The following is a 27,643-nucleotide window of genomic DNA, read 5'->3' on the forward strand; positions in this document are numbered from 1 at the left end:
TACAGTGCACTACTTTTATACAATAGATACTTTATTGTGAAGAGTATGCCGCTGCACCATGCAGTGTCCACTCTCCAGTAATTCCTGTTCGTCCTTACTCAAGATGCTCCTTTAGAGTTTTGAGGTATAAAACTGCCCACTAGGTGGCACTCTAAGCCAACAGCTCCGGCCTCCCAGACCCTCTCTCCTCTCTGCTATAGATAGACAGACCAATCACACTGGGCCGGGGAAACGACCAGGCTCTTTTTAACTGTTGCCAAGTTTCACCAAGCCCTCCCTCTCACAGAAGCCTCTGTGTTTACACTGCAGTGATGCATAGAGAAATGATGGCGCTGTAAAACAAGCAGGAATGATCCCTGCAGGAACCAGGGGATTAACTGCTCTCCTTCAGGAGCTCTGCAGTCTTCTGTGGATTGTTCATTCATCAGATAATTCCCTTGTTTCCGTGTGTTATTCATTCCGTCAACATTCGTTATCAATGACTAATGATCTGTTTCCGTAGCGACCATTACTAATCAAGATGGAAACGGTGCACTGGTTTGATCTTTGATGTTGTGTGTCACCGATTAATCAATAATTAGTGCGAAAATATACAGTATTAATTATTGCACCTGCATGGTCAATTCCTGTGTTTGTGGGTACTCTGCATTCATGTGGGTGTCTGTACAGTAGGGTGTGTTTTGGTGTCTGCTTCATGATGATACATGGCGTAACAGCACACCCACTCGCCACACTATTCAGCTCTCGTTGGGTTGCATGACTCCACAGTGAAAGGCGATGCTAATTGCGAGCCCATTAGCGCGCACACACACACTATTTATCATATTGCTAACAACAGGGCCTCCTCCCTGGTCTGATTCATTCAATTCAGTACAACTGTATTTATTTTCCCAGGACGACAATCTAATGGATGTGCTTCAGCTGCTGGTGGCTCTGATGTCGGAGCATCACGGCTCCATGGTGCAGGCCTTTGATCAGCGCAACGGAGTACGGTGAGCTTCAGGAATAGAATGACCCGCCGCCCATCACAGAGCTCCAATGGGAGTGCCCGTTCCAGTCGTTTGACTTCTATGACGGTACTGTAACTATAACGTCATCTCCCGTGGCAACGGGTGGCGCACACTCCTCCACAGGCCCTGCGGCCTCTGAGAACAAGACCGCTGTGATGTTAGCCTACTTTGTGTGTGCCGTCGAAATGGTACCGTGTTACATTTGTAGTGCCGGAGACGGTACCCTATTTCCTGTGTAATAGTGCACTACTTTTAACCAGAGGCTATAAAGGGACTAGGCTGCCATTTCAGATGTTTTCCCCTTGTGGTTCTGTTTGTGTTTCATGAAGCCAGATGACACCGAGGCCAATACAGATGGTTTACTGGCTTCATTTGATCCTTTATCTGCAGGACTATTGACATTCGGCGGCGCACAAGATTTATGCACCTTTATTTAGTCACCCTGTTTGCATTCTCTGTCACAGGGGGTTACATGTAGTGTCAACCAGGCATGTCTGGGCTGGTGTCTGATATAGGCCCACTTTAAAGGCTTCTGGCAATGTTTGACTGACGCCACTCATAAAGGCTCCAACCGCCTCTATTGTACGACCCAAGTAGATGTCCTGTACAGCTGTATAGTAGGTTCACAAAGCAGATATAACCTGTCATGATGTGATTCTGTAAATGTTTGGTTCTGATACACTCTTTTAGGTTTTATAATTTGAGAAACTGTTAAATGTGCTTAAATATGTGACATTTGTTATTCGTGTGTTTTTCTTTGTTTCTGTACAGGGCCATTTACAAGCTGCTGGCTTCAAACAGTGAAGGAATCAGAGTTCAGGCACTCAAAGTCTTGGGCTACTTCCTCAAACACTTGCCCGCTAAGTAAGAACTCTGTGTTGCTGTTACTTACCTTGTACTCTTGTCTGTAGGATATTATTAAGAATTGTCCGCACGTTTGGTCGCATAAAAGCACATAATTCTGCCGTGGACATTAAAAGTATATTTGTTCCAGATTAAAGGACTCAGTTAGACTCAGTCATTGATGTAATTATTCCTATTCTATAGTCATTTACCTTCAGGCAGCCAAAAGGGGTTTCAATTCAGAATGGCCTCACCTCAGTTATATATTTCTAAGAGCCAAATCCCATCATGGAGATGAGTATCTACAGAGAAAAGGGTCTCATTCAGGTGGAGGTCGATATCTAATCCTCGTTCAGCCTGCGTACCGTAGTAAAATGAATAGCTGGTATTAAAACCCTTTCTATTTCTCTCTCTTTGGAGAGTAAATTGCCTCTAGTTGTGTAGAAGTGTTTTAGATAACAAATTAGCCACTCGTAAGCCTCCTTTGGTTTAGTGACCAATTAAGATGTCAGAGTCGAAAGACAACAACCCAGGATGAAATACAGTGCAGGTCTCATTGAGGCTCTATTTCCAATTCTAGTGATTCCTTTTTGATCTCCCAAACTTTTGATCAGTGGTAGTACATATTCCCCAGCCTCATCCCTAGCCTCATCCCCAGCGTCATCCTCATCCTCAACCCTAGCCTCAGCCCCAGTGCCCCCCCCCCCAAAAAAAAAATCATTATTTTTGTTGTTGTTACGGGAACACAGTCCAGCTTTCAACCGTCTCTTGAAAGTTGGAATAGTAGAATTTCACAAGGTTCAATTTCTAAATTGGGTAGTGCATCATCAGTTTTCCTTGTCATGTCGTTCCCTGGCATACCTTAGAGAGCTATTTATAACTTGGCAGAAATGTCCAGATCAACTAGCCCATGTCAACTACCATTTTTTAGCTAGGTGTTTTAGCCCATAGATGTTGTTGTAATGTCTTGAGTCACAGAAATATCACATGAATACACATTGGACATGCTTTAAAACTGCAACATTTGCACTGCACCCCATTTAAAAAAAAAAAGTCAAATTGCAGGAAATACTCTTTGAATTTGCAACATTTTCTCTCTGCCGACAAGCGGTGACCGAACAGTTTGTCATAAACAGTGCTTGTGCCCTTAGAAATGGACGTGGGCATGCATGCGTGTGTAGAGGATGTTCTCTAATGCTGGAAGGGGGGCCTGAGACAGTCAGACTCTTTGCTGTCTGACTAATACTAGCTTTATCATCCCAGAATATGTACAGATGAGTGATACTCAGAGATGAAAGCTCTGAGGGATACTTGTCTTTGAAGGGTCCTGACAGGCCTCTGCAGGGTTGCTTTTTTTCATGTCTTTCAACTGTGTTCAAATGTGTTCTGATGCACTGGTAAACTTACACAAGCGGCGGTTCACAAACATTCACAGTCCCTGACTCACCCTATGGCTTCGGGAATTTTCCTTGTCTGTCCTCAACCAGTCCTTGACCGACAGCCCAAAATGGAATATGTACTGCCCAACATTTTGGAAACATTGCTTGCTATACCATACAATGGTGCCAAGTAATGCTTTTGTGAATTTATAGTTAACTGTCAAGTAAAATTTTTTGCATGTAATTAAGTGCAACACGATACACTAGTACACTGTGTGGATACAGGGATCAATGTGCTGGTACCAAATGTCAATGGATACTCACTGACCGTTTGACCCTTGACCTTTGTTCCAGGAGGAAGTCAGAGGTCATGCTGGGTCACGGGCTCTTCTCCCTGCTCAACGAGCGACTGATGCTCCACTCCAACCAGTTCAGCATGACAACCTACAACGTGCTCTTCGAGGTCAGTTAGTCCCTCCCTCGTCTCTTCCTTGCCGTGTATGTGTAGGAGAGTCTATAAGAAAATGTAGTAGTTGACATACGAAGCAATTTTCTCTTTGCCTCCCCCATAAATGCTAATACTAACTGCCCTCCATTTTGTATTTGCATTGGCTGATGATTTCCATCACTGTATTAGTTCAATTATACATTCACTGATTACACATGAATGAATTCTGAGAACACATTATTTAGATGAGAAGTGTGTTTTCTGAGTTATTTAACACTTATAGTTTGTTTGATTGAGTTGTATAGAACGTGTAGTTAAACTCTAGTTTTCCTGTGGCCTGCGTCAGCTCTCGCTATTCTCCTTCTGTCTGGACCTGAATAGCATATCCCTTCTGAAAACATTGCAGTCCGTTTTGAACCATGATGTTCTATCATCACCCATTGGTAATAACTTAACTCAAATGATGGTCATTTGTGTTAATGTATCTATGTTATAATGGCATACCAAGACTTTTAATGGACATTAATGCACACGATATTAAACTCCACAGGAATCATGGACCGGTTGTGTCTGACCTTGTAAATTATGTATTTTGATACACAGAAATATATGGGATTGTCAGGAGACACTGGGGGAATTACATGTATTCCTCCTCTGCTGTTACTGTGAGATATTGCCGTCTCTTCGATTCGGCACTGATTCTTGTTACCTATTTCTTCTGTAAAGACTTGGTGAACACATACGAACATATGTGGATTTCTATATGGCCCAATGTACCTCTTCCCTGGTGCTGTTAGTATGAGCTATAGATGCAGAAAAGTATTTATGTAAATCTCATTTCTCCCTTTTCTGTGCAGATCCTGGTTGAACTGAATACGTGTGACTGTGTAATTGCAATGTGGAACTCATGTGCTTCGTGGTGCTGTTACTATGAGCTATAGATTCACATAAAAGTTTTTACGTCTCTCCTCTATTTCTCCTTTTCTTTTCTCCCCGTGTCTCTTCTTTCTCTCTCTCCTTCTCCGTAGATCCTGACCGAGCAGATCTGCACTCAAGTGATCCATAAACAGCATCCGGACCCCGACTCCAATGTGAAGATTGTCAACCCGCGTGAGTCACCCCTTGGCACCCCACCACTAAATAAATCACCTTTACCTACCGCTGCATGCTTGACCAGACCTAGAGAGCCTCTTCTCCCTTACGGCCACTGCCAGTGTTATATACTGGCCAACAAATGTGGAGCATAAATTGAGGCTACAAAACTATACTACTCAAACGGTATGTGATCATATACGATTAGGCTAATAGTGGTCGTGTTGGGCTCTAAGATTCAGCTGGTACATTTTAAATCCATATAAAAAAAAAAATTTTTTCTATATATAATAAAAAAGAGTAGCTATTGAGAGAAAAAAAACCTTTAATGAAATGATATTGTGACAGTATATTAAAAAAAGAATGTTATTGTGAAATATCCGTTTTATTCAGTTGACTTTCACTCAACAGCTGAAGTGGAACTGAATAAAATGAGTGCATCGGTAAAGACCTCATGAAATCAACACCAGGCCCTGCGGCATTATATAATGTTAATCAGAAGCCTTTTCCTACTTTTGAAACTCAACTGTCATGTTTCAAAAGTAGGTATTTGATCCATCCGGGAAATGACGCAACAAGCTTACATGACAACTTAATATTTCATTAAGTTGATACACTATTGCATTATGTGGTGTTTTTAATAAGAGTGTAGAGGAACAGGAATTTATAGTTCAAAATGTATCTCACAGACCATATTACAGTTTTTCTTGGCAATTAGAAACATAAAAAAAATGTTTGAATTATGACCCTGTTCTGCAAAGGGGTTCTTATTTTATGTTTATCTTTTTAATATTCTGATAATGTACACATACAGTAATTTAAAGTAATACTCCCAGAGATGTAGCTGTTTCCCTTTACTACCAGTGGCATATTTGTATATACTTGACTCATTAAGAGGGACAACGACCATGCTTCGTTTCTGTTTGATGCAACGTAACAAGCTCATTGCAACCTCATTGCTTTGATCAATGTACTTGTCTCATCCTGTCCTCGTCTAGTATTTTCAGACCATTACTTACCTCTAATTTCACATGCCAGCTCTCAAAACCTTTTCATATGTGGGAGAATCAACTTCCCCAGCTGTGGCGGAGAGGGGCAAAATAACTGAGTCAGGCTGAAATCACAACCGAGGTTTACTTTAACCCTGCTCTAATCGTACAATTTAACCGTGTGTGTGTGTGTGTGTTACATATCTCATAGTCACACATTGATTAGCATAGGCCCTTTATTGTGGTAAAGGCAGCCAGTCGTGTGCAGCGTAAAATAGACTATGTGCTTTTTGCATGTGAACTGAACACACTTTATGGGAGTTCTGAGCCATGGGAGCACCATGGAGTCTGTTTCTCCTTTACTGTAGCTGCCTGCTTTCTCCTCTTGATGTTATCTGCTCTGAAGCCTCAAAATGGGCCTGATTGCAGTCTTTAGTAACGTCAGAGCGAATCAAACAAACTAAGGAAGTACCGTTTCCCTTAAATTAACTCCATGGAAAGAACCCAAGACCAAATGGGGGGAGAAAAGACCCCATACTCACATCTCTCCGTCCCCCAGTAACATACAGGGGTAATTTTCTGGCAGTGAGAGTTCAGTGATTCATAATTTGATTGACTAAGTCATATAGAAACAACAAACGTCTGGGCTGCGAGGGGTCCTTGTTGGTTACCATCGGTTACCACCAAGGTCCAAGACGACAAAGTGAAATCATGACCCCCCCCCTCCTGACTCAAGCTAAATGGACACTGACATAGTCTATAGAATTCATCTAAACAGCCAGTCTCTTTAGGTTAACCAAAGAAAGGGTTCCAGGAAGCCTGCATAGGACTTTGGCAGGCGTGGTACACAAACAAACACACACACACACACACACACACACACACACACACACACACACACACACACACACACACACACACTCTGAGTTGAAACAATAGCAAACTTTGTTTGATCGTTTCCACCACATAGATGTTGAGGTGTCTGCTGACAGTCAAATCAAGATGGCTTGTGACACAATGATTCACACATGTTGAGATGAATTGTCTGATTGTGTTGTTGAATTGTGGTCTGACTCTTACTCCCTCTGCAATTGATTTGTTTCATGGAAAGTGTGTTCATTTCAAAAATCCCTTATTATTTTTGCTATTTAGAATACATAATTTGAATCACTCATAGGGAGTAAGATGGTATTATTCAGTATCAATATTGTGATATTTTTCAAATGTTTTAAAATCAGTATTGTAGCATGTCACAATGTTCATACTACTTTCAAAACAATCAGAATTTATTTAAATTGATTCATTTATTTAAATTAATTCTCAGATTCTGTCTCTTGCTTTATCACTTCTTATTTGGTGAATCAGTATTAAAAAGTCCTTATTGTAATGAAGATATTATACTACGACAGACAACAGTCTGTTCTCTGCATTCCTCCGCTGACCGTCTGTTCTGTATGACCCGAGTCAGTAACCCTGCAGGGAAAGTAGTGCGTCTGTGTGTACTAAACCGTGTCACACACCGCAACGGGGCATTAACAGCACGTGTTTTCCTGTGTTTTGACAGAGGTCCTGAAGGTGATCGCTGCCCTGCTGAAGAACTCTCCCCTCTCCCCAGAGAGCATGGAGGTGCGCAGGGTCTTCCTGTCAGACATGATCAAACTGTTCAATAACAGCAAAGATAACAGGAGGTAAGGAACGACTCAGCCCTGGATTGGACTACTTTGCAATGTGCTACAACTAAACAAGAACTGGGTTCAAATAGAATTTGAAATCATTCAAATACTTTGAGGGTTTGCTTGAACCCGCCTGGAGTGCCAGGTGGGCGGAGATTTGCAGTTTTGCGACTATTCCATTGGTTCAGTTGCGCCAGGCAACCTCAATCAAGCGCAATCAATCCACTCTAGGGAGTATTTGAAAGGAAACAAATACTATTTGAACCCAGGTCGGCACCAATATCACTTCAATACAGCCCTCTGGTTGAGTTCAGTACATGTTTTCCTGGCATACATCCCCTGTCCGATTACATCTCCCAGTTCCTCATGCTGGCGCCGTGCTGGGGCTTTACTGCAGGGAGGCCAACAATCTTTGTCCTTCATATGCTCAGAGTACAGGATGTTTTGAAGATGTGTGATATTGTGTATCTGTACGCTACGTGAGTGTGCTGTGTATGTAGAATTGTTTTCAAATGTTTGAGTTATGTTTGTGTGTATGCACGCACATGCAATATTGTTCCTTCGCAGCGCTCATATCTGTGTGTGTGTTTGTGTGTGTCTATCAGGAGCCTCCTGCAGTGCTCGGTGTGGCAGGATTGGATGCTCTCTCTGTGCTTCATCAACCCCAAGAGCAGCGAGGAGCAGAAGGTCACTGAGATGGTGTACGCCATCTTCCGCATCCTGCTCTACCACGCCATCAAGTACGAGTGGGGCGGCTGGCGCGTGTGGGTGGACACCCTGTCCATCACCCACTCCAAGGTCAGAGAGCTCATTAACCCCGTCAGACGGTCAACCAAACTCTATCTCACGGAGAGATACAGGGCTTCTGGATAGGCTTCTATACGTCTCTGTGGATTGTCGACTCTTTCTCTTCCAATCTATTTGTTCTCTCTTCTCTTTTTAACTACGTCATTTTTCCTTTTCATTATTTTGTGAACACACACATTCCCCGCTCTCATTCACTCTCCTCTTACTTTCTCTCTTTCTTTAACACTGAAATTAGACTCCACTCACCTCGCTGCCCTTTCTCCTACCTCAGCTTCTCCAGGGCGCTCAGACGTCAAGATCTATCTCAACTCTCTATACAACCAGTCAGGGGCTTCCTTGTTTTAAGTTGGATCCTGACATAATAACAGTCTCAGAGGAAATGTCCAAAGATCCCTCCTATCCTCAATGACCCACTCATAGATTAATAGTGACTGACTAACAGAGTAGTGCCTCTCTCTCGGTGCCCGTCAGATCCAGCCTGGTGGATATCTTGTGCTGATTATGATGTGAAAACGGCAGTGTGCTGGCTTAATGGAATCCGTTCTTTTTCCTCTTCCATCCCTTCTAGTCATTTATTTATGTATTGAGTTTCCCACTCTAGTTAAACATAAACTACCGGCTCTTCTTATTTCAGCAACTCAATTTAAAAAAAAGGCTGTTTTAAAAATGAATTGTTGATATTGGATTACAGAGCCAGGTTCCAAGGCAGTGAAGTAATTTGGTCGGTGTCGGATTGTGGTGTGGGTGGTTTATAAAGCTTGGCAGATTGAAGGTTGGTTGAGGGAAACTAGGCTTTTTTTGTTTTGAGGTGGATGTCTATGGAGTTCTGAGGATGTAGTGATGGATAAAGGCCACTAGGGGGCACAGTTACACCATTTGGCTCTTTCTCTCTCCTGAGGACTGAAGTTGGTTGGCTTGGTTGCACAGTATTTGCGAGACCAAAACCTCAAGCCTGTCCGTGTGTACCCAACCTAAAGGTTGTATTCGAAAAAATAACTGTGTCTCTAGTATCATATCTGACTGAAGGATTTCTCATATAATTGGTAAGGACAGTGCTGAGTAAATATGTAGTTGTGGAGACGTGGAAAAAAAACAATCAAAGAAAGCTACAAAGTGACATCACTGTTCCAAATGGTTCTGCTGACGTTTCTGCATTTTTGCCTTTGGGACTTTAAGTCATATCGTGACAGGCATTTTTCAGTAATTTCCTTTTTGTGATGTAATTTTGTACTAAAGCTGTTCATAGACAAATGATAAGGACTATTTCACTTCAGAGTTTTACACAAGCTTAAACATCAAATCACGATTATTGCTTTCTACACTGTAGACCAACAGTAAATACAAATCAAATCATCAAATCAAATCAAGCATTTATTAATGAGACCTTTAAGAAATTTCATTTTTTCCATAAAAGCACACCATGAATGATTCTTCACATTTATTGATATATTGTATATTAAAGAATAGTTTTGCAGAAACATTACACTTTTAAATTAGCTGGGAGCGGATGCGAAGACACATGTTAAAAGTCATAGGCTTGTCCAATTGACATCAGTCCTGTGCGGTACAAAATCAACCCAAAGTGACTGTTTATTTGTAAATAACACCTAGTGTGTTTAGGGTTGTGTGTCGCCTCGAGCTTATTGCTGTAGCACGTTGCACATGGCCACAATCACACGCTGCTCTGTAGTTCCACTTTACGACACTGCCATACCAGCCGCTGTGCAGAAACGTGTGTGCCTGAGTAAAGGAGTTGATCATTCTCTTCAGTACTGGACAGATGGTAATTGCCCTTTTCCCATAATTGCACAAGATTAATGCTCTTGCTGCTTAGCTCTGTTTACAGTGCCCCAGCACTAATCTAAAAACAGCACCACACACACACACACACACACACAGAGGGTCCCATGCAGGCTTTGAATTGGGTAGGTGCGGCGGGCACTAGCCATCCAGATACATGCATTTGCTATAAAAAAAAACCTGGAGAAACTCAATTGCAATTTTATTGTCCGGTTTGATAGATTTCCTGCCACCTCTGTAGCACCAGAGCTGTTTGTCACTGTTGCTCTCCTCCCACGGCTGCAGTGTGTGTGTGTGTGTGTGTGTGTGTGTGTGTCTACCACTCTCTCCCTCTACCCACACATATTGTCTCCTCCTTCGCTCTGAGGTTTCTAGAAAGCCTGAACACATTGAATATTCATCCTGAGCTGCACCTCAACAATCAGAGAAACAAGGCCTCATCAATTTAACCAGCCCACCGGGAGCATTCTGATAGATACAGACACACATTCAGAAGTATCTACATACTGTATACACACACCTTCTGCTATGCATCTAGGCCTCTATCCATTTCATTATTTATATGCAGTTTGGAACACATTGTATACATTACGCAATTAAAAAGAAGGGCCTTTGTTTCTAATGTGAATTTTTATGAAAATTGAATGAATTAATTTATACATTTCCCACCAAAATTACGTTGTTATTATACACTGAATCCCGTTTCACTGATGTATCACTTATATTATTACAGTGAAATCACCTCTCTCTGATGTAATGCTGCTTTTCAAATCTATAATTCTGGTGAAATAAGGTGATACGAGACATTTCACTTCGAGCCTCTTTTTAATCATAATGACCAAACCTGTATACGTCAGTGGTGGAGAAGACCGGGTTTTCATCCTGCATCAGTATTTACAGTAGTGGGGTACATGAACTGTACTACAGTATATTTAACATGGGGGCGATAGAGGGAGATTTTCAGAAATCACTTCCATCTTTCCTTGCCTGCCCAGACTGAGCTAAAGCAGCACTAGTCTAGATGACACCAGTTCAGGTGGCTTCCAGATCTCCCTGTAGTCTGCTGCAGACTCCTGATTGGTCACCTGGGATAATATGAAATGATGTGATTGGACCACTGGGACCTGCTGGGTGACTTTAGTTGCAATTGGACATGTATGACCGTCTGGCAGATCCTGTGTGTGTGTGTGTGTGTGCAGTCAAAGGTCACGCCTGTGTGTAACTGTTGGTTGTGTGGGGTGAGTGCACATGTGTATGAAAAGTATGATGAATGCACACCTTTCTGTATGAAGGAACAAATATGTTAGTGTGTGTGCGCGCGCCATGTGTGTACACAAATGTGTGTGTCCTTTATCTGAGCCAGAGCAGCAGCAGGCTTTGTGCTGCAGTGTGAGCAGACCGGCAGATGTTTCTGCAGGTGGGCCTGCTGACACCACACACACACACACACACACACACACACACACACACACACACGATGCCTTTCTCCCAGCTCTGCACACAAATGAGTTGGATTTGAGGAAGATTTCTAAATCAGTCATCAGTGTGTGAAGGACTTCGTATCCTTCTAGCGTCAACAGTCAGCTTCTCTGTAGCATCCAGCTTGTGGAAATGATGGCATCAGACATTACCAGGTGAAGAGACATTAGTGCAGGAGTGCTTGTGAAGCAGAAGAAGCCAGATGAGGCTTTCAGATATCGCCCTGTTTGAATCATGTCTATTTGTAGCCTTTTATTAGATCAATAGCCGCTTGTACACATTACAAACTGTGTGTTTACTCTAATGTGGACGCTAGTTCTCTACTAGCAGCAGTTCACAAGACACAAGGGAGTATGGATCCACAGTACAAAGCCTCCCAGTATTGAGACTCAACATGTTGAGATGTAGCCTCTAGACTCTCTCTATTGTTCAGCCTTAATGCAGAGATGGACACATCGACAACTCCACAAAGGAGAGGGAAGTACAGGACATGGAGAACATTGACCAGGGCTACGCACACACACACACACACACACACACACACACACACAATATGGTCTACAGGACTTCTCATAGGGTAAACTGTAGGTTTAGTGTGTATTGTATAGAAGTTCCACAGTGCAGAGGCTGAGCAGTGGGAGTTATTGGGATATCTACATATTACCTGGCCCACCTGTGTACTCTGTCCCATAGCTTGGGAACACAACTGTGTGAGCTATAGGAGGACAATGTAACTGTCTGGCTGTCCTTAACCATGTGGTCTTAATGGACGCCCTTCTGGTTCCCGAAGACATCACCAGTCAGTGCTCTGCTCGGATTCCTGCTTCACATGATCAGGGGAAAAGGATCTAGGAAAGGAGAGAGAGAAAGGGAGAACAAGAAAAAGAAAGTGGGCGAGGGAGGAGAAAGAGAGAGTGAATCAGTGAAAGGAAGAGTTCTGTCCAGGGTTCCGTCCAGGCAGGACTGCGGCAGGCAGAGACAGACGACATTGATTTGGGAGGAGGGAGGAATTGCATTTAGCTAATTGGATTAGAGCCGCGCTGGCTTTCCCCATTTCCTCTTTGTTTTGTGGTCGCCGCCCATCTATTGATCTCAATGGGCCTCCCAGGTCCTAATCTGCTATAGTGGGTCTCCCTGGACCAGTGGTGAGCCACCCAGCCTCACACCACACAGCCTGCGGTCTGAGGCCCAGACTGATCTCTGGACAGTTGTTAAATGGACTAAGAGAAGGATGGAGGACTGCAGCCAAACCCTGCATTGCATTCAGGTTTCAGATTGGTCTGCGTTGTGATGTCAGTTTGTATTATATTGAGTTGAAATGAGATTGGAGTTTGTTTACAGGTGGGGTGTTTAGAGGGATATTGAAATTTGATAACTTATGTTTTTTTTCAGGTTGTCATTTATTTTTGTTTAAAATGCTGTTTGTAAGGTCAATTTGCAGCGTTGTATGATTTGTCTAATGACAGCGCGTCCAGCTAATAGCTGTCAGGTTAGAATAGCCTGCACTGTTTTCCTACACTACCATAAAAATGTTCCATACCCTTAACCAAGACGTGGACTAGAATTAAATTAGACCAGATTGGCTAAACTGATGCCTTGGCCACCCAGTGCTGCTGGTCTCTTATCGTAGCTCTATGCTAACCACTGTTTTAAATACAGTACAGTACTCCCATTCTAATGGTAATTCAATCTTTATAGAAACCCATTTAAGGCCAACATGCATCATTTTAATGTACTGCATCGCAGTGTGACGTTATTCCACTGACTAACCCCTCCAGTGTTGTTTCCATATGGTCATACTGCTCTACGTTGAATGCAATGCAGCATGTTTTTAATTGGTAAAAAATGCTAAATGTCAAATGAAGCAGAAACTAATGGGGAGGGGGGGAGAAGGCTAAGTCACTAGAGTGATCGTTAAACCGGAGAGAGAAGGCCGTTACTATCGGTGAGGAGGGAGGAGAAGGCTAAGTCACTAGACTGTGATCGTTAAACCTGAGAGAGAATTCCGTTACTATCGGTGAGGAGGGAGGAGAAGGCTAAGTCACTAGACTGTGATCGTTAAACCTGAGAGAGAATTCCGTTACTATCGGTGAGGAGGGAGAAGGCTAAGTCACTAGACTGTGATCGTTAAACCAGAGAGAGAATTCCGTTACTATCGGTGAGGAGGGAGGAGAAGGCTGTCACTAGACTGTGATCGTTAAACCTGAGAGAGAAGGCCGTTACTATCGGTGAGGAGGGAGGAGAAGGCTGAGTCACTAGACTGTGATCGTTAAACCGGAGAGAGAAGGCCGTTACTATCGGTGAGGAGGGAGGAGAAGGCTGAGTCACTAGACTGTGATCGTTAAACCGGAGAGAGAATTCCGTTACTATCGGTGAGGAGGGAGGAGAAGGCTGTCACTAGACTGTGATCGTTAAACCGGAGAGAGAAGGCCGTTACTATCGGTGAGGAGGGAGGAGAAGGCTGAGTCACTAGACTGTGATCGTTAAACCGGAGAGAGAATTCAGTTACTATCGGTGAGGAGGGAGGAGAAGGCTGAGTCACTAGACTGTGATCATTAAACCGGAGAGAGAATTCCGTTACTATCGGTGCGTTTAGAAAGGCCTCTTTTCTCCTCTGAGAAAACAGATATGGATTAACAATCACAGCCAACCCAGTACCAGAAGATTAATGACCAGCCTTGTAGCCATCTAATTTAGAACATTAATGACTAACGCCTAATTAATTACAAATACTCTCTCTGTCTGTGTGTCTGTGTGTCTGTGTGTCTGTGTGTCTGTGTGTCTGTGTGTCTGTGTCTCTGTGTGTCTGTGTCTCTGTGTCTCTGTGTCTCTGTGTCTCTGTGTCTCTGTGTCTCTGTGTCTCTGTGTCTCTGTGTCTCTCGGTCTCTCGGTCTCTGTCTCTCTCGGTCTCTCTCGGTCTGTCTCGGTCTCTCTCGGTCTCTGTCTCTCTCGGTCTCGGTCTCTGTCTCTCTCTGTCTCTCTCGGTCTCGGTCTCTGTCTCTCTCGGTCTCTGTCTCTCTCTGTCTCTCTCGGGCTCTGTCTCTCTCGGTCTCTGTCTCTCTCGGTCTCTGTCTCTCTCGGTCTCGGTCTCTGTCTCTCTCGGTCTCTCTCGGTCTCGGTCTCTCTCGGTCTCGGTCTCTCTCGGTCGGTCTCTCTCGGTCTCGGTCTCTCTCGGTCTCGGTCTCTCTCGGTCTCGGTCTCTCTCGGTCTCTGTCTCTCTCGGTCTCTGTCTCTCTCGGTCTCTCTCTCTCTCGGCCTCTGTCTCTCTCGGCCTCTGTCTCTCTCGGCCTCTGTCTCTCTCTGTCTCTCTCGGCCTCTGTCTCTCTCTATCTCTCTCGGTCTCTGTCTCTCTCGGTCTCTGTCTCTCTCGGTCTCTCTCGGTCTCTCTCGGTCTCTCTCTGTCTCTCTCGGTCTCTGTCTCTCTCGGTCTCTGTCTCTCTCGGTCTCTCTCGGTCTCTCTCGTCTCTCTCGGTCTCTCTCGGTCTCTGTCTCTCTCGGTCTCTCTCGGTCTCTGTCTCTCTCGGTCTCTCTCGGTCTCTGTCTCTCTCGGTCTCTCTCGGTCTCTGTCTCTCTCGGTCTCTCTCGGTCTCTGTCTCTCTCGGTCTCTCTCGGTCTCGGTCTCTCTCTGTCTCTGTCTCTCTCGGTCTCTTTCGGTCTCTGTCTCTCTCGGTCTCGGTCTCTCTCGGTCTCGGTCTCTCTCGGTCTCTGTCTCTCTCGGTCTCTGTCTCTCTCGGCCTCTGTCTCTCTCGGCCTCTGTCTCTCTCGGCCTCTGTCTCTCTCGGCCTCTGTCTCTCTCGGCCTCTGTCTCTCTCGGCCTCTGTCTCTCTCGGCCTCTGTCTCTCTCGGCCTCTGTCTCTCTCGGCCTCTGTCTCTCTCGGCCTCTGTCTCTCTCGGCCTCTGTCTCTCTCTGTCTCTCTCGGCCTCTGTCTCTCTCTGTCTCTCTCGGCCTCTGTCTCTCTCGGCCTCTCTCCCTCGGCCTCTGTCTCTCTCGGCCTCTCTCGGTCTCTGTCTCTCTCGGTCTCTGTCTCTCTCGGTCTCTGTCTCTCTCGGTCTCTGTCTCTCTCGGTCTCTGTCTCTCTCGGTCTCTGTCTCTCTCGGTCTCTGTCTCTCTCGGTCTCTGTCTCTCTCGGTCTCTGTCTCTCTCTGTCTCTCTCGGTCTCTGTCTCTCTCTGTCTCTCTCGGTATCTGTCTCTCTCGGTCTCTGTCTCTCTCTGTCTCTCTCGGTCTCTCTCGGTCTCTGTCTCTCTCTGTCTCTCTCTGTCTCTCTCTGTCTCTCTCGGTCTCTCTCTGTCTCTCTCGGTCTCTGTCTCTCTCGGTCTCTGTCTCTCTCGGTCTCTGTCTCTCTCGGTCTCTGTCTCTCTCGGTCTCTGTCTCTCTCTGTCTCTCTCGGTCTCTGTCTCTCTCTGTCTCTCTCGGTCTCTGTCTCTCTCGGTCTCTCTCGGTCTCTGTCTCTCTCGGTCTCTGTCTCTCTCGGTCTCTGTCTCTCTCTGTCTCTCTCGGTCTCTGTCTCTGTCTCTCTCTGTCTCTCTCTGTCTCTCTCTGTCTCTCTCTGTCTCTCTCTGTCTCTCTCTGTCTCTCTCTGTCTCTCTCGGTCTCTCTCGGTCTCTCTCGGTCTCTCTCGGTCTCTCTCGGTCTCTCTCTGTCTCTGTCTGTCTCTCTCGGTCTCTGTCTGTCTCTCTCGGTCTCTGTCTGTCTCTCTCGGTCTCTGTCTGTCTCTCTCGGTCTCTGTCTGTCTCTCTCGGTCTCTGTCTGTCTCTCTCGGTCTCTGTCTCTCTCGGTCTCTGTCTCTCTCGGTCTCTGTCTCTCTCGGTCTCTGTCTCTCTCGGTCTCTGTCTCTCTCGGTCTCTGTCTCTCTCTGTCTCTCTCGGTCTCTGTCTCTCTCTGTCTCTCTCGGTCTCTGTCTCTCTCGGTCTCTGTCTCTCTCGGTCTCTGTCTCTCTCTGTCTCTCTCTGTCTCTCTCTGTCTCTCTCTGTCTCTCTCTGTCTCTCTCTGTCTCTCTCTGTCTCTGTCTGTCTCTCTCGGTCTCTGTCTGTCTCTCTCTGTCTCTGTCTGTCTCTCTCGGTCTCTGTCTGTCTCTCTCGGTCTCTGTCTGTCTCTCTCGGTCTCTGTCTGTCTCTCTCGGTCTCTGTCTCTGTCTCTGTCTCTCTCGGTCTCTCCTCTCTCGGTCTCTGTCTCTCTCGGTCTCTGTCTCTCTCGGTCTCTGTCTCTCTGTCTCTCTCGTCTCTGTCTCTCTGTCTCTCTCTGGTCTCTGTCTCTCTCGGTCTCTGTCTCTCTCGGTCTCTGTCTCTCTGTCTCTCTGTCTCTCTCTGTCTCTCTCTGTCTCTCTCTGTCTCTGTCTCTGGTCTCTGTCTCTGTCTGTCTCTCTCGGTCTCTGTCTGTCTCTCTCGGTCTCTGTCTGTCTCTCTCGGTCTCTGTCTGTCTCTCTCGGTCTCTGTCTGTCTCTCTCGGTCTCTGTCTGTCTCTCTCGGTCTCTGTCTGTCTCTCTCTCGGTCTCTGTCTGTCTCTCTCGCTCTCTGTCTCTCTCTGTCTCTCTCTGTCTCTCTCTCTGTCTCTCTCTGTCTCTCTCTGTCTCTCTCTGTCTCTCTCTGTCTCTCTCGGTCTCTGTCTGTCTCTGTCTGTCTCTCTCGGTCTCTGTCTGTCTCTCTCGGTCTCTGTCTCTCTCTCTCGGTCTCTGTCTGTCTCTCTCGGTCTCTGTCTGTCTCTCTCGGTCTCTGTCTGTCTCTCTCGGTCTCTGTCTGTCTCTCTCGGTCTCTGTCTGTCTCTCTCGGTCTCTGTCTGTCTCTCTCGGTCTCTGTCTGTCTCTCTCGGTCTCTGTCTCTCTCTCTCGGTCTCTGTCTCTCTCTCTCGGTCTCTGTCTCTCTCTCTCTCTCGGTCTCTCTCGGTCTCTCTCGGTCTCTGTCTCTCTCTGTCTCTCTCTGTCTCTCTCTGTCTCTCTCTGTCTCTCTCTGTCTCTCTCGGTCTCTCTCGGTCTCTGTCTCTCTCTGTCTCTCTCTGTCTCTCTCGGTCTCTCTCGGTCTCTCTCGGTCTCTCTCGGTCTCTCTCGGTCTCTGTCTGTCTCTCTCGGTCTCTGTCTGTCTCTCTCGGTCTCTGTCTGTCTCTCTCGGTCTCTGTCTGTCTCTCTCGGTCTCTGTCTGTCTCTCTCGGTCTCTGTCTGTCTCTCTCGGTCTCTGTCTGTCTCTCTCGGTCTCTGTCTGTCTCTCTCGGTCTCTGTCTGTCTCTCTCGGTCTCTGTCTCTCTCTCTCGGTCTCTGTCTGTCTCTCTCGGTCTCTGTCTCTCTCTCTCGGTCTCTGTCTCTCTCTCTCGGTCTCTGTCTCTCTCTCTCGGTCTCTGTCTCTCTCTCTCGGTCTCTGTCTCTCTCGGTCTCTCTCGGTCTCTCTGTCTCTCTCTGTCTCTCTCTGTCTCTCTCTGTCTCTCTCGGTCTCTCTCTGTCTCTCTCTGTCTCTCTCTGTCTCTCTCTGTCTCTCTCTGTCTCTCTCTGTCTCTCTCTCTCTCTCTCTGTCTCTCTCGGTCTCTCTCGTCTCTCTCGGTCTCTAAATGTTCTTAGTTAAAAGCAGCGTAAATGATCTAGTTTGGATATATTTTCTCCCTCTTTACTCCCCTTTGACTTTCTGTCCTCAGAGCCACAGTGATTTAATGCAGAGCTTTAAATTAGAAGAGTGGTGATTTGCCGATGACACACGGACGCTGTTCAACTGGCAGACACACTTTACAGTATCTACTAACTCATCTATGACTGATAACATGGATTGGTGATGGTCTCTTCCTCAAATGCCACAGCAGATAATTGTCCTCTATTGACGCCCAGATGGTGACGAGATGATACTCTGTCACTGACCCTCAGGCAATGGGGGTGGCAGCTAGCCTAGTGGTTAAGAGCATTGGGCCAGTAACCCGAAAGGTCACTGGTTCGACTCCCCGAGCCGGTGAATTGAAAAATCTATCGATGTGCCCTTGAGCAAGGCACTTAACCCAAATTGCTCCTGTAAGTCGGTTTGGATAAATTACTAAAATGTAAAAAATATATTATCGATGTAGCTAAAATCTGGACTAAAGTTTGTTGTAAGGCCCCACATGGCGCCTGTCAAATGAAGCTAACGCTTTGCTTTGTTTGTTGTTTATGTTTGCAGGTGACCTTTGAGCAGCACAAGGAGAACCTGGCCCGTATGTTCCGTCAGTACCAGAGACTGGGCTCCGAGGGCGATGTGGCTGGTATCCGGACCATTTCCGGGGCCAGCCGAGACTCTGAGATTCTGGGCCAGCTCCGGACCAACAGGGATCAGGGGGAGGAGACTGCCCCCTCCACCGTGATCGAGCTCACCATTGACCCAGAGGGGGTCCCCCAGAACCAGGAGTCCCCCAACACTACCCCTCCCTCAGCAACCTCAGCATCTGCCTCCACCCCCAGCCCTCCAGAGAGAGAAGGAGATAGAAGTCAGAGGGGTCAAGCACCCATAACTGTGTCCAACATGCTGGCCAGAGCTGAGGAGGAGGAGGAACTACAGCAGGTCCAGAATCAGATCTCTGAGGATCAGAGAGGAGGTGCTGGTGACAGAGCTGAAGCTACTCCACAGGAGACTGAAGCTAAACTGACTGGGGATCAAGTCAGCAGTAAGACCGTTGAGGCTGAGACTGAGACAGCCACAGACAAAACTGATGAAGCTGCAGCAGCGAGCACAGCTGAAACAGACGAAGCGACCAGGCCAGGAACTGAAGATGCGAAGGTGGCTAAATCAGAAACAAGCGACGATGCGAAAACATCTAATACCGACAAAGTAGTAAGACCTCAAACGGATGGAGAGAAGGGGTCAGAAACGCACAGCTGCAAAGCCTCCAAAGTTCTTATGTCTGAAGATTCCCTGAACGAACCCAAGGAACCGGAACTGGCAAAGCAACCGAAGGAACAGGTCTCTGCTGCCATCTCGGCCTGCCAGGAGGGCAGTGTGGCGGAGGGGTCAGCGGTCCAGTCAGTCAGTGACCAGGTCCGACCCAGCTCCACCGACGACAGCATGGAGGAATCCTCTTTTGTCTCCGCCGCTGGTGGAGAGGAGGAAGAGAAGGAGGAAGAGGAGGTGAAGACAGAGGAGGTTGTAGTTGAGGAGGAGGAGAAGATGGATGAGGTTAAAGCAGAGGAGATCAAGACGGAGGTTAAAACTGGAAAGGAGAAGGAAGAGGAGAGTGTTGCCGAGGTCACAAAGTCAGCAGTGGAAAGTCAAGCTACACCACCTGCTTCTGTACCTGAGGAGAGTCAGACACAACCCCCTAAAATGGAGGAGATTGACCTTGACCCGTCTGCACCAGGCACCGACCCCACCAGCACGGAGCCAGCACGGCAGCCTTTAGAGTCCACAACATCGGGCCCTACAGCCCTGGAGGCCATACTACCACCAGCAGCAGTAGGAGCCGCTGTCTCTAAATCTCACACCTCACAGGCTGGAGCACCAGCAGAGGCCCCCGGCACCAAGGTGGTCCAGCCAGAAGCCCCACAGGCCTTAGGGGCCACAGAGGCCCCCAGCAGCAGGACTGAAACCTCTCCGAAGGTAGCCACTGATACTGCTATGGAGGCAGGGAAAGACAGTGCAGCAGAGGGCCCTGGCTCTGCCACCAAGACCAAAGAGATCCACATTGCCAGGCTGGATGTGTCCAGTGTGGCCTCAGACACAGAGAGACTGGCTCTAAAGGAGACCTCCACACCTGTATGTCATCACTGCTTCATCTATTTACTGGTCTTGTGTCTTTACTGGTCTTGTGTCTTTGACGAAAAGTGCTTTATAATATACAGTATGTACGTGGGTATGGCTATATGGCTTTAGCTAATCCTGTTTATATTTATATGGCTAATGCTAAAGCCAAAGCTAATCCTGTTTATATTTATATGGCTAATGCTAAAGCCAAAGCTAATCCTGTTTATATTTATATGGCTAATGCTTTCCTGTTTATATTTATATGGCTAATGCTAAAGCCAAAGCTAATCCTGTTTATATTTATATGGCTAATGCTAAAGCCAAAGCTAATCCTGTTTATATTTATATGGCTAATGCTAAAGCCAAAGCTAATCCTGTTTATATTTATATGGCTAATGCTAAAGCCAAAGCTAATCCTGTTTAAATTTATATGGCTAATGCTAAAGCCAAAGCTAATCCTGTTTATATTTATATGGCTAATGCTGAAGACAGCTACTCCTTAGCTTAAGCTCATCCTGTTTATATATATATATATATATATGGCTAATGCTAATGCTGCTGCTAACTGTCCTGAGTGCTGTACCACAGGAAGTTCCTCAGGGCGACGCGGGTGCAGCCGGTGCCTCAGGAGGCCAGGCCAATGAGAGCGGCTCCTCCGCCCGCTCCACCATGTTCCGTATTCCAGAGTTCCGTTGGTCTCACATGCACCAGCGCCTGCTCACAGACCTGCTCTTCTCCATCGAGACTGACGTGCAGATGTGGAGGAGGTAAAGGAGGGGAATTGGTTGAAATACATGGAGAATTGCGTAGCAGTTTGATCTGATTTCTAACACTAGAATGGTTGGCGGACAGGCGACTTTCCAACTCACTAACTTACAACAAAAAATAGTCTATCCTGCAAACATTCTGATCTCTGGGTCGTTGCTGTAAATGAGAATGTGCTCTCAGTCCACTTACCATGTAAAATATGGGTTGAAAAAAAACTTCAACAGAATAGAGCTATGGTAATCTATGTTAAGACCTGAAAATGGTTGTCTAGCAATGATCAACAACCAACTTGACAGAGCTTGAATAATTTTGAAAAGAATAATGGGCAAATGTTGTACAATTCAGGTGTGCAAAGCTCTTAGAGACTTACCCAGAAAGACTCATAGCTGTAATCACTGCCAAAGGTGCTTCTACAAAGTGTTGACTCAGGAGTGTGAATACTTATGTCAATTAGATATTTCTGTATTTCATTTTCAATAAATTAGGAAACATTTCTAAAAAAAAAAAAAAATCCGTTTGTCTATATAGGATATTGTGTCTAGATGGGTGATGGGAAAAATATATTTGATCAATTTTAAATTCAGGCTGTAACACAACAAAATGTGGAATATGTCAAGGGGTATGCATACATTCTGAAGGCGCTGAAGGCATTGATTGTGTTGTACATTGATTCAATGGTTATAATGTTTAGCTTCTATGTACCTCTGTGTAATTTGTGCCTGACTCCTCTCTCCCAGTCACTCCACTAAGACGGTGATGGACTTTGTGAACAGCAGTGAGAATGTGGTGTTTGTCCACAACACAGTGCACCTCATCTCTCAGGTGGTGGACAACCTCATCATGGCCTGTGGAGGCATCCTGCCCCTGCTTTCTGCTGCCACATCCTCCTCAGTGAGAGACACTGTCTGTCTGGCTGTTGTGTATGTCTGTGTCGGTCTGTCTGGCTGTTGTGTCGGTCTGTCTGGCTGTTGTGTCGGTCTGTCTGGCTGTTGTGTCGGTCTGTCTGGCTGTTGTGTCGGTCTGTCTTGATGTTGTGTCGGTCTGTCTTGATGTTGTGTCTGTCTCTGTCTCTGTGTGTGTCTGTCTCTGTCTCTGTATGTGTCTGTCTCTGTCTCTCTGTGTGTGTCTGTCTCTGTCTCTCTGTGTGTGTCTGTCTCTGGCTCTCTGTTTGTGTCTGTCTCTGTCTCTCTGTGTGTGTCTCTCTGTGTGTGTGTCTCTGTCTCTGTCTCTCTGTGTGTCTGTCTCTGTGTGTCTGTCTCTGTCTGTCTCTGTGTGTCTGTGTGTCAGTCTGTCTGTCGGTCTGTCTCTGTCGGTCTGTCGGTCTTTCTCTGTCAGTCTTTCTCTGTCGGTCTGTCTCTGTCGGTCTGTCTGTCTCTGTCGGTCTGTCTGTCTCTGTCGGTCTCTGTCTGTCTCTGTCGGTCTCTGTCTGTCTGTGTCGGTCTCTGTCTGTGTCGGTCTCTGTCTGTGTCGGTCTCTGTCTGTGTCGGTCTCTGTCTGTGTCGGTCTCTGTCTGTGTCGGTCTCTGTCTGTGTCGGTCTCTGTCTGTGTCGGTCTCTGTCTGTGTCGGTCTCTGTCTGTGTCGGTCTCTGTCTGTGTCGGTCTCTGTCTGTGTCGGTCTGTCTCTGTCTGTCTCTGTCGGTCTGTGTCGGTCTGTCTGTGTCGGTCTGTCTCTCTCTGTCGGTCTGTCTCTGTCTGTCTCTGTCTGTCTCTGTCGGTCTGTCTCTGTCTGTCTCTGTCGGTCTGTCTGTGTCGGTCTGTCTCTGTCTGTCTGTGTCGGTCTGTCTCTGTCTGTCTGTGTCGGTCTGTCTCTGTCTGTCTGTGTCAGTCTGTCTGTGTCGGTCTGTCTCTGTCTGTCTCTGTCTGTCTCTGTCTGTCTCTGTCTGTCTCTGTCTGTCTGTCTGTCTGTCTCTGTCTCTGTCTGTCTCTGTCTCTGTCTGTCTCTGTCTCTGTCTGTCTCTGTCTCTGTCTGTGTCTGTGTCTGTCTCTGTCTCTGTCTGTCTGTCTCTGTCTGTGTCTGTCTCTGTCTGTCCGTCTCTGTCTCTGTCTCTGTCTGTCTCTGTCTGTCTCTGTCTCTGTCTCTGTCTGTCTGTCTGTCTCTGTCTGTGTCTGTCTCTGTCTGTCTCTGTCTGTCTCTGTCTGTCTGTCTCTGTCTCTGTCTCTGTCTGTCTGTCTGTCTCTGTCTGTCTGTCTGTCTGTGTGTCTGTCTGTCTGTCTCTGTCTGTGTCTGTCTGTCTGTCTCTGTCTCTCTGTCTGTCTGTCTCTGTCTGTCTCTGTCTGTCTGTGTCTCTGTCTGTGTCTCTGTCTGTGTCTCTGTCTCTGTCTCTGTCTGTCTCTGTCTGTCTGTCTGTGTCTCTGTCTCTGTCTGTCTCTGTCTGTCTGTCTGTGTCTGGTATGTGTATGGCCACCCACAGGAGGTTATCCCTGTCCATCCATCTCCGATGACCTTTCTCAAATCACATTAGACTACAGTTGGCCAGTGCTAACATGGTTAGTGTGTTTTTGTACTGTCTGACCCCAGTGACAGAAGCACTCCAGTATAACATAAACCCTGATGGACCTGTGGTCCTCTGTCTCCCCTCCATACCACTCCCTTTACAATATACACTGGAATCAATGTCCAGTATGGACTGGTGGCTGTGGCTACAGCAGGGGTCAATTCCATCATATAATTAGATTCAAAGACGGGATTGAATTCAATGAGGATTTAATCTGATTGAAATCTGAAATGAATGTTGCTCAACCATTTCCCTTTCTTACCAAACATGGTCCCTTCGTTGACTAATAGCTACATGTCATAATTTAGTTTGTATTTGACAGTAATGATGCTAGTGATGGTGGTGTTTGTCCCTCTTCTTCTCCTCAGCATGATCTGGAGAACATTGAGCCGTCCCAGGGTCTGTCGGTGGAGGCCTCAGTCACCTTCCTGCAGCGCCTCATCAACCTGGTGGATGTTCTGATCTTCGCCTCCTCCCTCAACTTCACCGAGATCGAGGCTGAGAAGAACATGTCCTCTGGCGGTATCCTCAGACAGAGTCTCCGTCTGGGTACGTATGGAAGAACCTCTGCCTCTCTCTCCTCCTCCATCCCTTCTGGTCATCTCCTCTCCCCATTTCCCATCTTCTCTTCCTGTTCTGTTCTTTACATATCCTCCCTTCTTGTTTCCCTCTTTTCCTCGTCTCTTCACTTCCTCCTTCATTCACTTCCTCCTTTTCTCACCCTTTTCCTCCTCATTCACCTCTTTTTATCAATCCCCCTCTATATCAGACTGCAGTAGACTCTAATAGCAGCCTGAGCTGCCAAAGCTCTCCGTATATAGCCTCTCTCTTTCTCGCTCTCTCTCTCTTGGCTCGTAGCAGCCCTCTCTTATCTTGTTATTATAACCCCTTTGCGCTGCAACACTCTAAAATGGCCGCCTATGATTAGTCGATTCCCCCGTAATGGCCCTGGCTGTAGCCCTAGGCTGCCTCTCTCTCTTTCTCTGCCTCATGTTCCAGTCTATTAAAGTAACCCAGTGACAGCTCCGTGACACGGCTAGACCCCTGCTCTGCTAGCTGAATAAAATATACTTCAAATGCTTTACATTATTCATTTTATTCAGGCACTACATTACACCAACCACCTTATCCAACCTCCAACCCACCCCTCATCCAACTCCTAAGCTCCCTAGTACAGTAAGACTATGCATGGTGATTTAAACCATCTGCTCCATTTGGGTAATGGGCCGTGCTCTGGTATCCATTTTTGCTTTTAAATACTCCTTACAAACTAGGTCGTAAACAAAATGGTCGCCCTGTACGCCACCTTGTTCAGCTGATATCCAGTCGCGTTCTTTTTTTTCTGGGCTTATCCCAACGGCCATTCTCATTGGTGGGGAGCTCGGTGGAGAGAGTGATGCTGTCGTAGCAAATGCCTGCTTTTAGAGAGCTGCCGTTATGAGATTAATTTTTGATGAGGTATTCTTTCCCTGTTGCTGGTGCAGTAATCTGATTTGGGTAGACTGTAACAAGGTTTCAAGGGGGAACTTACACACAGACATGCACACAGGCACACACAGACATGCACACAGGCACACACACACAGGCACACACACACAGGCACACACACACAGGCACACACACACGGGCACACACACACACACACGGGCACACACACACACACACACACGGGCACACACACACACACACGGGCACACACACACACACACACGGGCACACACACACACACACGCGCACACACACACACACACGGGCACACACACACACACACACGGGCACACACACACACACACACGGGCACACACACACACACACACACACACACGGGCACACACACACACACGGGCACACACACACACACGGGCACACACACACACGGGCACACACACACACACGGGCACACACACACACGGGCACACACACACACGGGCACACACACACACACGGGCACACACACACACGGGCACACACACACACACGGGCACACACACACACACGGGCACACACACACACACGGGCACACACACACACACGGGCACACACGCACACGGGCACACACACACACGGGCACACACACGGGCACAAACACACACGGGCACACACACACACACACACACGGGCACACACACACACACACACACACACACACACACACACACACGGGCACACACACACACACGGGCACACACACACACGGGCACACACACACACGGGCACACACACACACGGGCACACACACACGGGCACACACAAAAACACACAGGCACACAAACAAACACACTGCCTCTCCTGAAGGCCTTAATGTAAAACTCCAGACCATTCCAGATGAAATACTTCCACCTCTAATTTAGACGGTTCAGAAATGACATTTGTCAGTTGTCAAATACAGAAATGAAGGAGGGGCTAAAAGAAAAATCAAAAGCGGCAATATAGCACCGCAATATATCATATTAAATAACAAGCCCCCTTGGTAGGAGCCAGAAACCTACCTGAAGTTATCAAACAGTGGATATTTTACCTCATGTTCTGTGAGGTAGTTTGTTTCCCAGGCAAGACCCACATGCAGTGAGGTACCATTGTCATCCAATATTGAATGAACCCCATGCAGGGTTTGGATACAGTGAGAACTAGTGTGACCTTGGATACAGTTAGAACTAGTGTGACCTTGGATACAGGGAGAACTAGTGTGACCTTTGATACAGGGAGATCTAGTGTGACCTTGGATACAGGGAGAACTAGTGTGACCTTAGATACAGTGAAAACTATTGTGACCGTGGATACAGTGAGATCTAGTGTGACCGTGGATACAGGGAGATCTAGTGTGACCGTAGATACAGTGAGATCTAGTGTGACCGTGGATACAGGGAGATCTAGTGTGACCCTAGATACAGGGAGATCTTGTGTGACCGTAGATACAGGGAGAACTAGTGTGACCGTGTATACAGGGAGATCTAGTGTGACCGTGGATACAGGGAGAACTAGTGTGACTGTAGATACAGGGAGATCTAGTGTGACCTTGGATACAGGGAGAACTAGTGTGACTGTAGATACAGGGAGATCTAGTGTGACCTTGGATACAGGGAGATCTAGTGTGACCGTGGATACAGGGAGATCTAGTGTGACCGTGGATACAGAGGGAACTAGTGTGACCGTGGATACAGGGAGAACTAGTGTGACCTTGGATACAGGGAGATCTAGTGTGACTATAGATACAGGGAGATCTAGTGTGACCTTGGATACAGGGAGAACTAGTGTGACCTTGGATACAGGGAGAACTAGTGTGACCTTGGATACAGGAAGAACTAGTGTGACCGTGGATACAGGGAGATCTAGTGTGACCGTGGATACAGGGAGAACTAGTGTGACCGTGGATACAGGGAGAACTAGTGTGACCTTGGATACAGGGAGATCTAGTGTGACTATAGATACAGGGAGATCTAGTGTGACCTTGGATACAGGGAGAACTAGTGTGACCTTGGATACAGGGAGAACTAGTGTGACCTTGGATACAGGGAGAACTAGTGTGACCTTGGATACAGGAAGAACTAGTGTGACCGTGGATACAGGGAGATCTAGTGTGACCGTGGATACAGGGAGAACTAGTGTGACCGTGGATACAGGGAGAACTAGTGTGACCTTGGATACAGGGAGATCTAGTGTGACTATAGATACAGGGAGATCTAGTGTGACCTTGGATACAGGGAGAACTAGTGTGACCTTGGATACAGGGAGAACTAGTGTGACCTTGGATACAGGGAGAACTAGTGTGACCTTGGATACAGGGAGAACTAGTGTGACCGTGGATACAGGGAGAACTAGTGTGACCGTAGATACAGGGAGATCTAGTGTGACCGTGGATACAGTTAGAACTAGTGTGACCTTGGATACAGGGAGAACTAGTGTGACCTTGGATACAGGGAGAACTAGTGTGACCTTGGATACAGGGAGAACTAGTGTGACCTTGGATACAGGGAGAACTAGTGTGACCTTGGATACAGGGAGAACTAGTGTGACCTTGGATACAGGGAGAACTAGTGTGACCGTGGATACAGGGAGAACTAGTGTGACCTTGGATATAGGGAGATCTAGTGTGACCGTGGATACAGGGAGAACTAGTGTGACCGTGGATACAGGGAGAACTAGGGTGACCGTGGATACAGGGAGAACTAGGGTGACCGT

The 27,643-nt window shown here is 46.7% G+C and overlaps 1 protein-coding gene across 4 annotated transcripts in view; it reads left to right on the forward strand.

The window, feature by feature from the left end:
- The window catches only part of LOC135506995 (lipopolysaccharide-responsive and beige-like anchor protein), a 373,235-nt gene that overhangs the window by 83,663 nt on the left and 261,929 nt on the right, over nt 1-27,643 (forward strand). For all 4 annotated transcript variants that reach the window (XM_064926445.1, XM_064926448.1, XM_064926447.1 and 1 more), the window contains exons 17-26: nt 895-992; nt 1,782-1,874; nt 3,587-3,695; nt 4,709-4,790; nt 7,326-7,449; nt 8,040-8,232; nt 18,648-20,213; nt 20,790-20,968; nt 21,707-21,860; nt 23,833-24,013. In XM_064926445.1, the coding sequence (XP_064782517.1) occupies nt 895-992; nt 1,782-1,874; nt 3,587-3,695; nt 4,709-4,790; nt 7,326-7,449; nt 8,040-8,232; nt 18,648-20,213; nt 20,790-20,968; nt 21,707-21,860; nt 23,833-24,013 (2,779 nt within the window). The remainder of the gene's footprint in view (nt 1-894; nt 993-1,781; nt 1,875-3,586; nt 3,696-4,708; nt 4,791-7,325; nt 7,450-8,039; nt 8,233-18,647; nt 20,214-20,789; nt 20,969-21,706; nt 21,861-23,832; nt 24,014-27,643) is intronic.

This window comes from Oncorhynchus masou, chromosome 20, assembly GCF_036934945.1.
Source record: "Oncorhynchus masou masou isolate Uvic2021 chromosome 20, UVic_Omas_1.1, whole genome shotgun sequence".
NCBI classification, from domain to species: domain Eukaryota; kingdom Metazoa; phylum Chordata; class Actinopteri; order Salmoniformes; family Salmonidae; genus Oncorhynchus; species Oncorhynchus masou.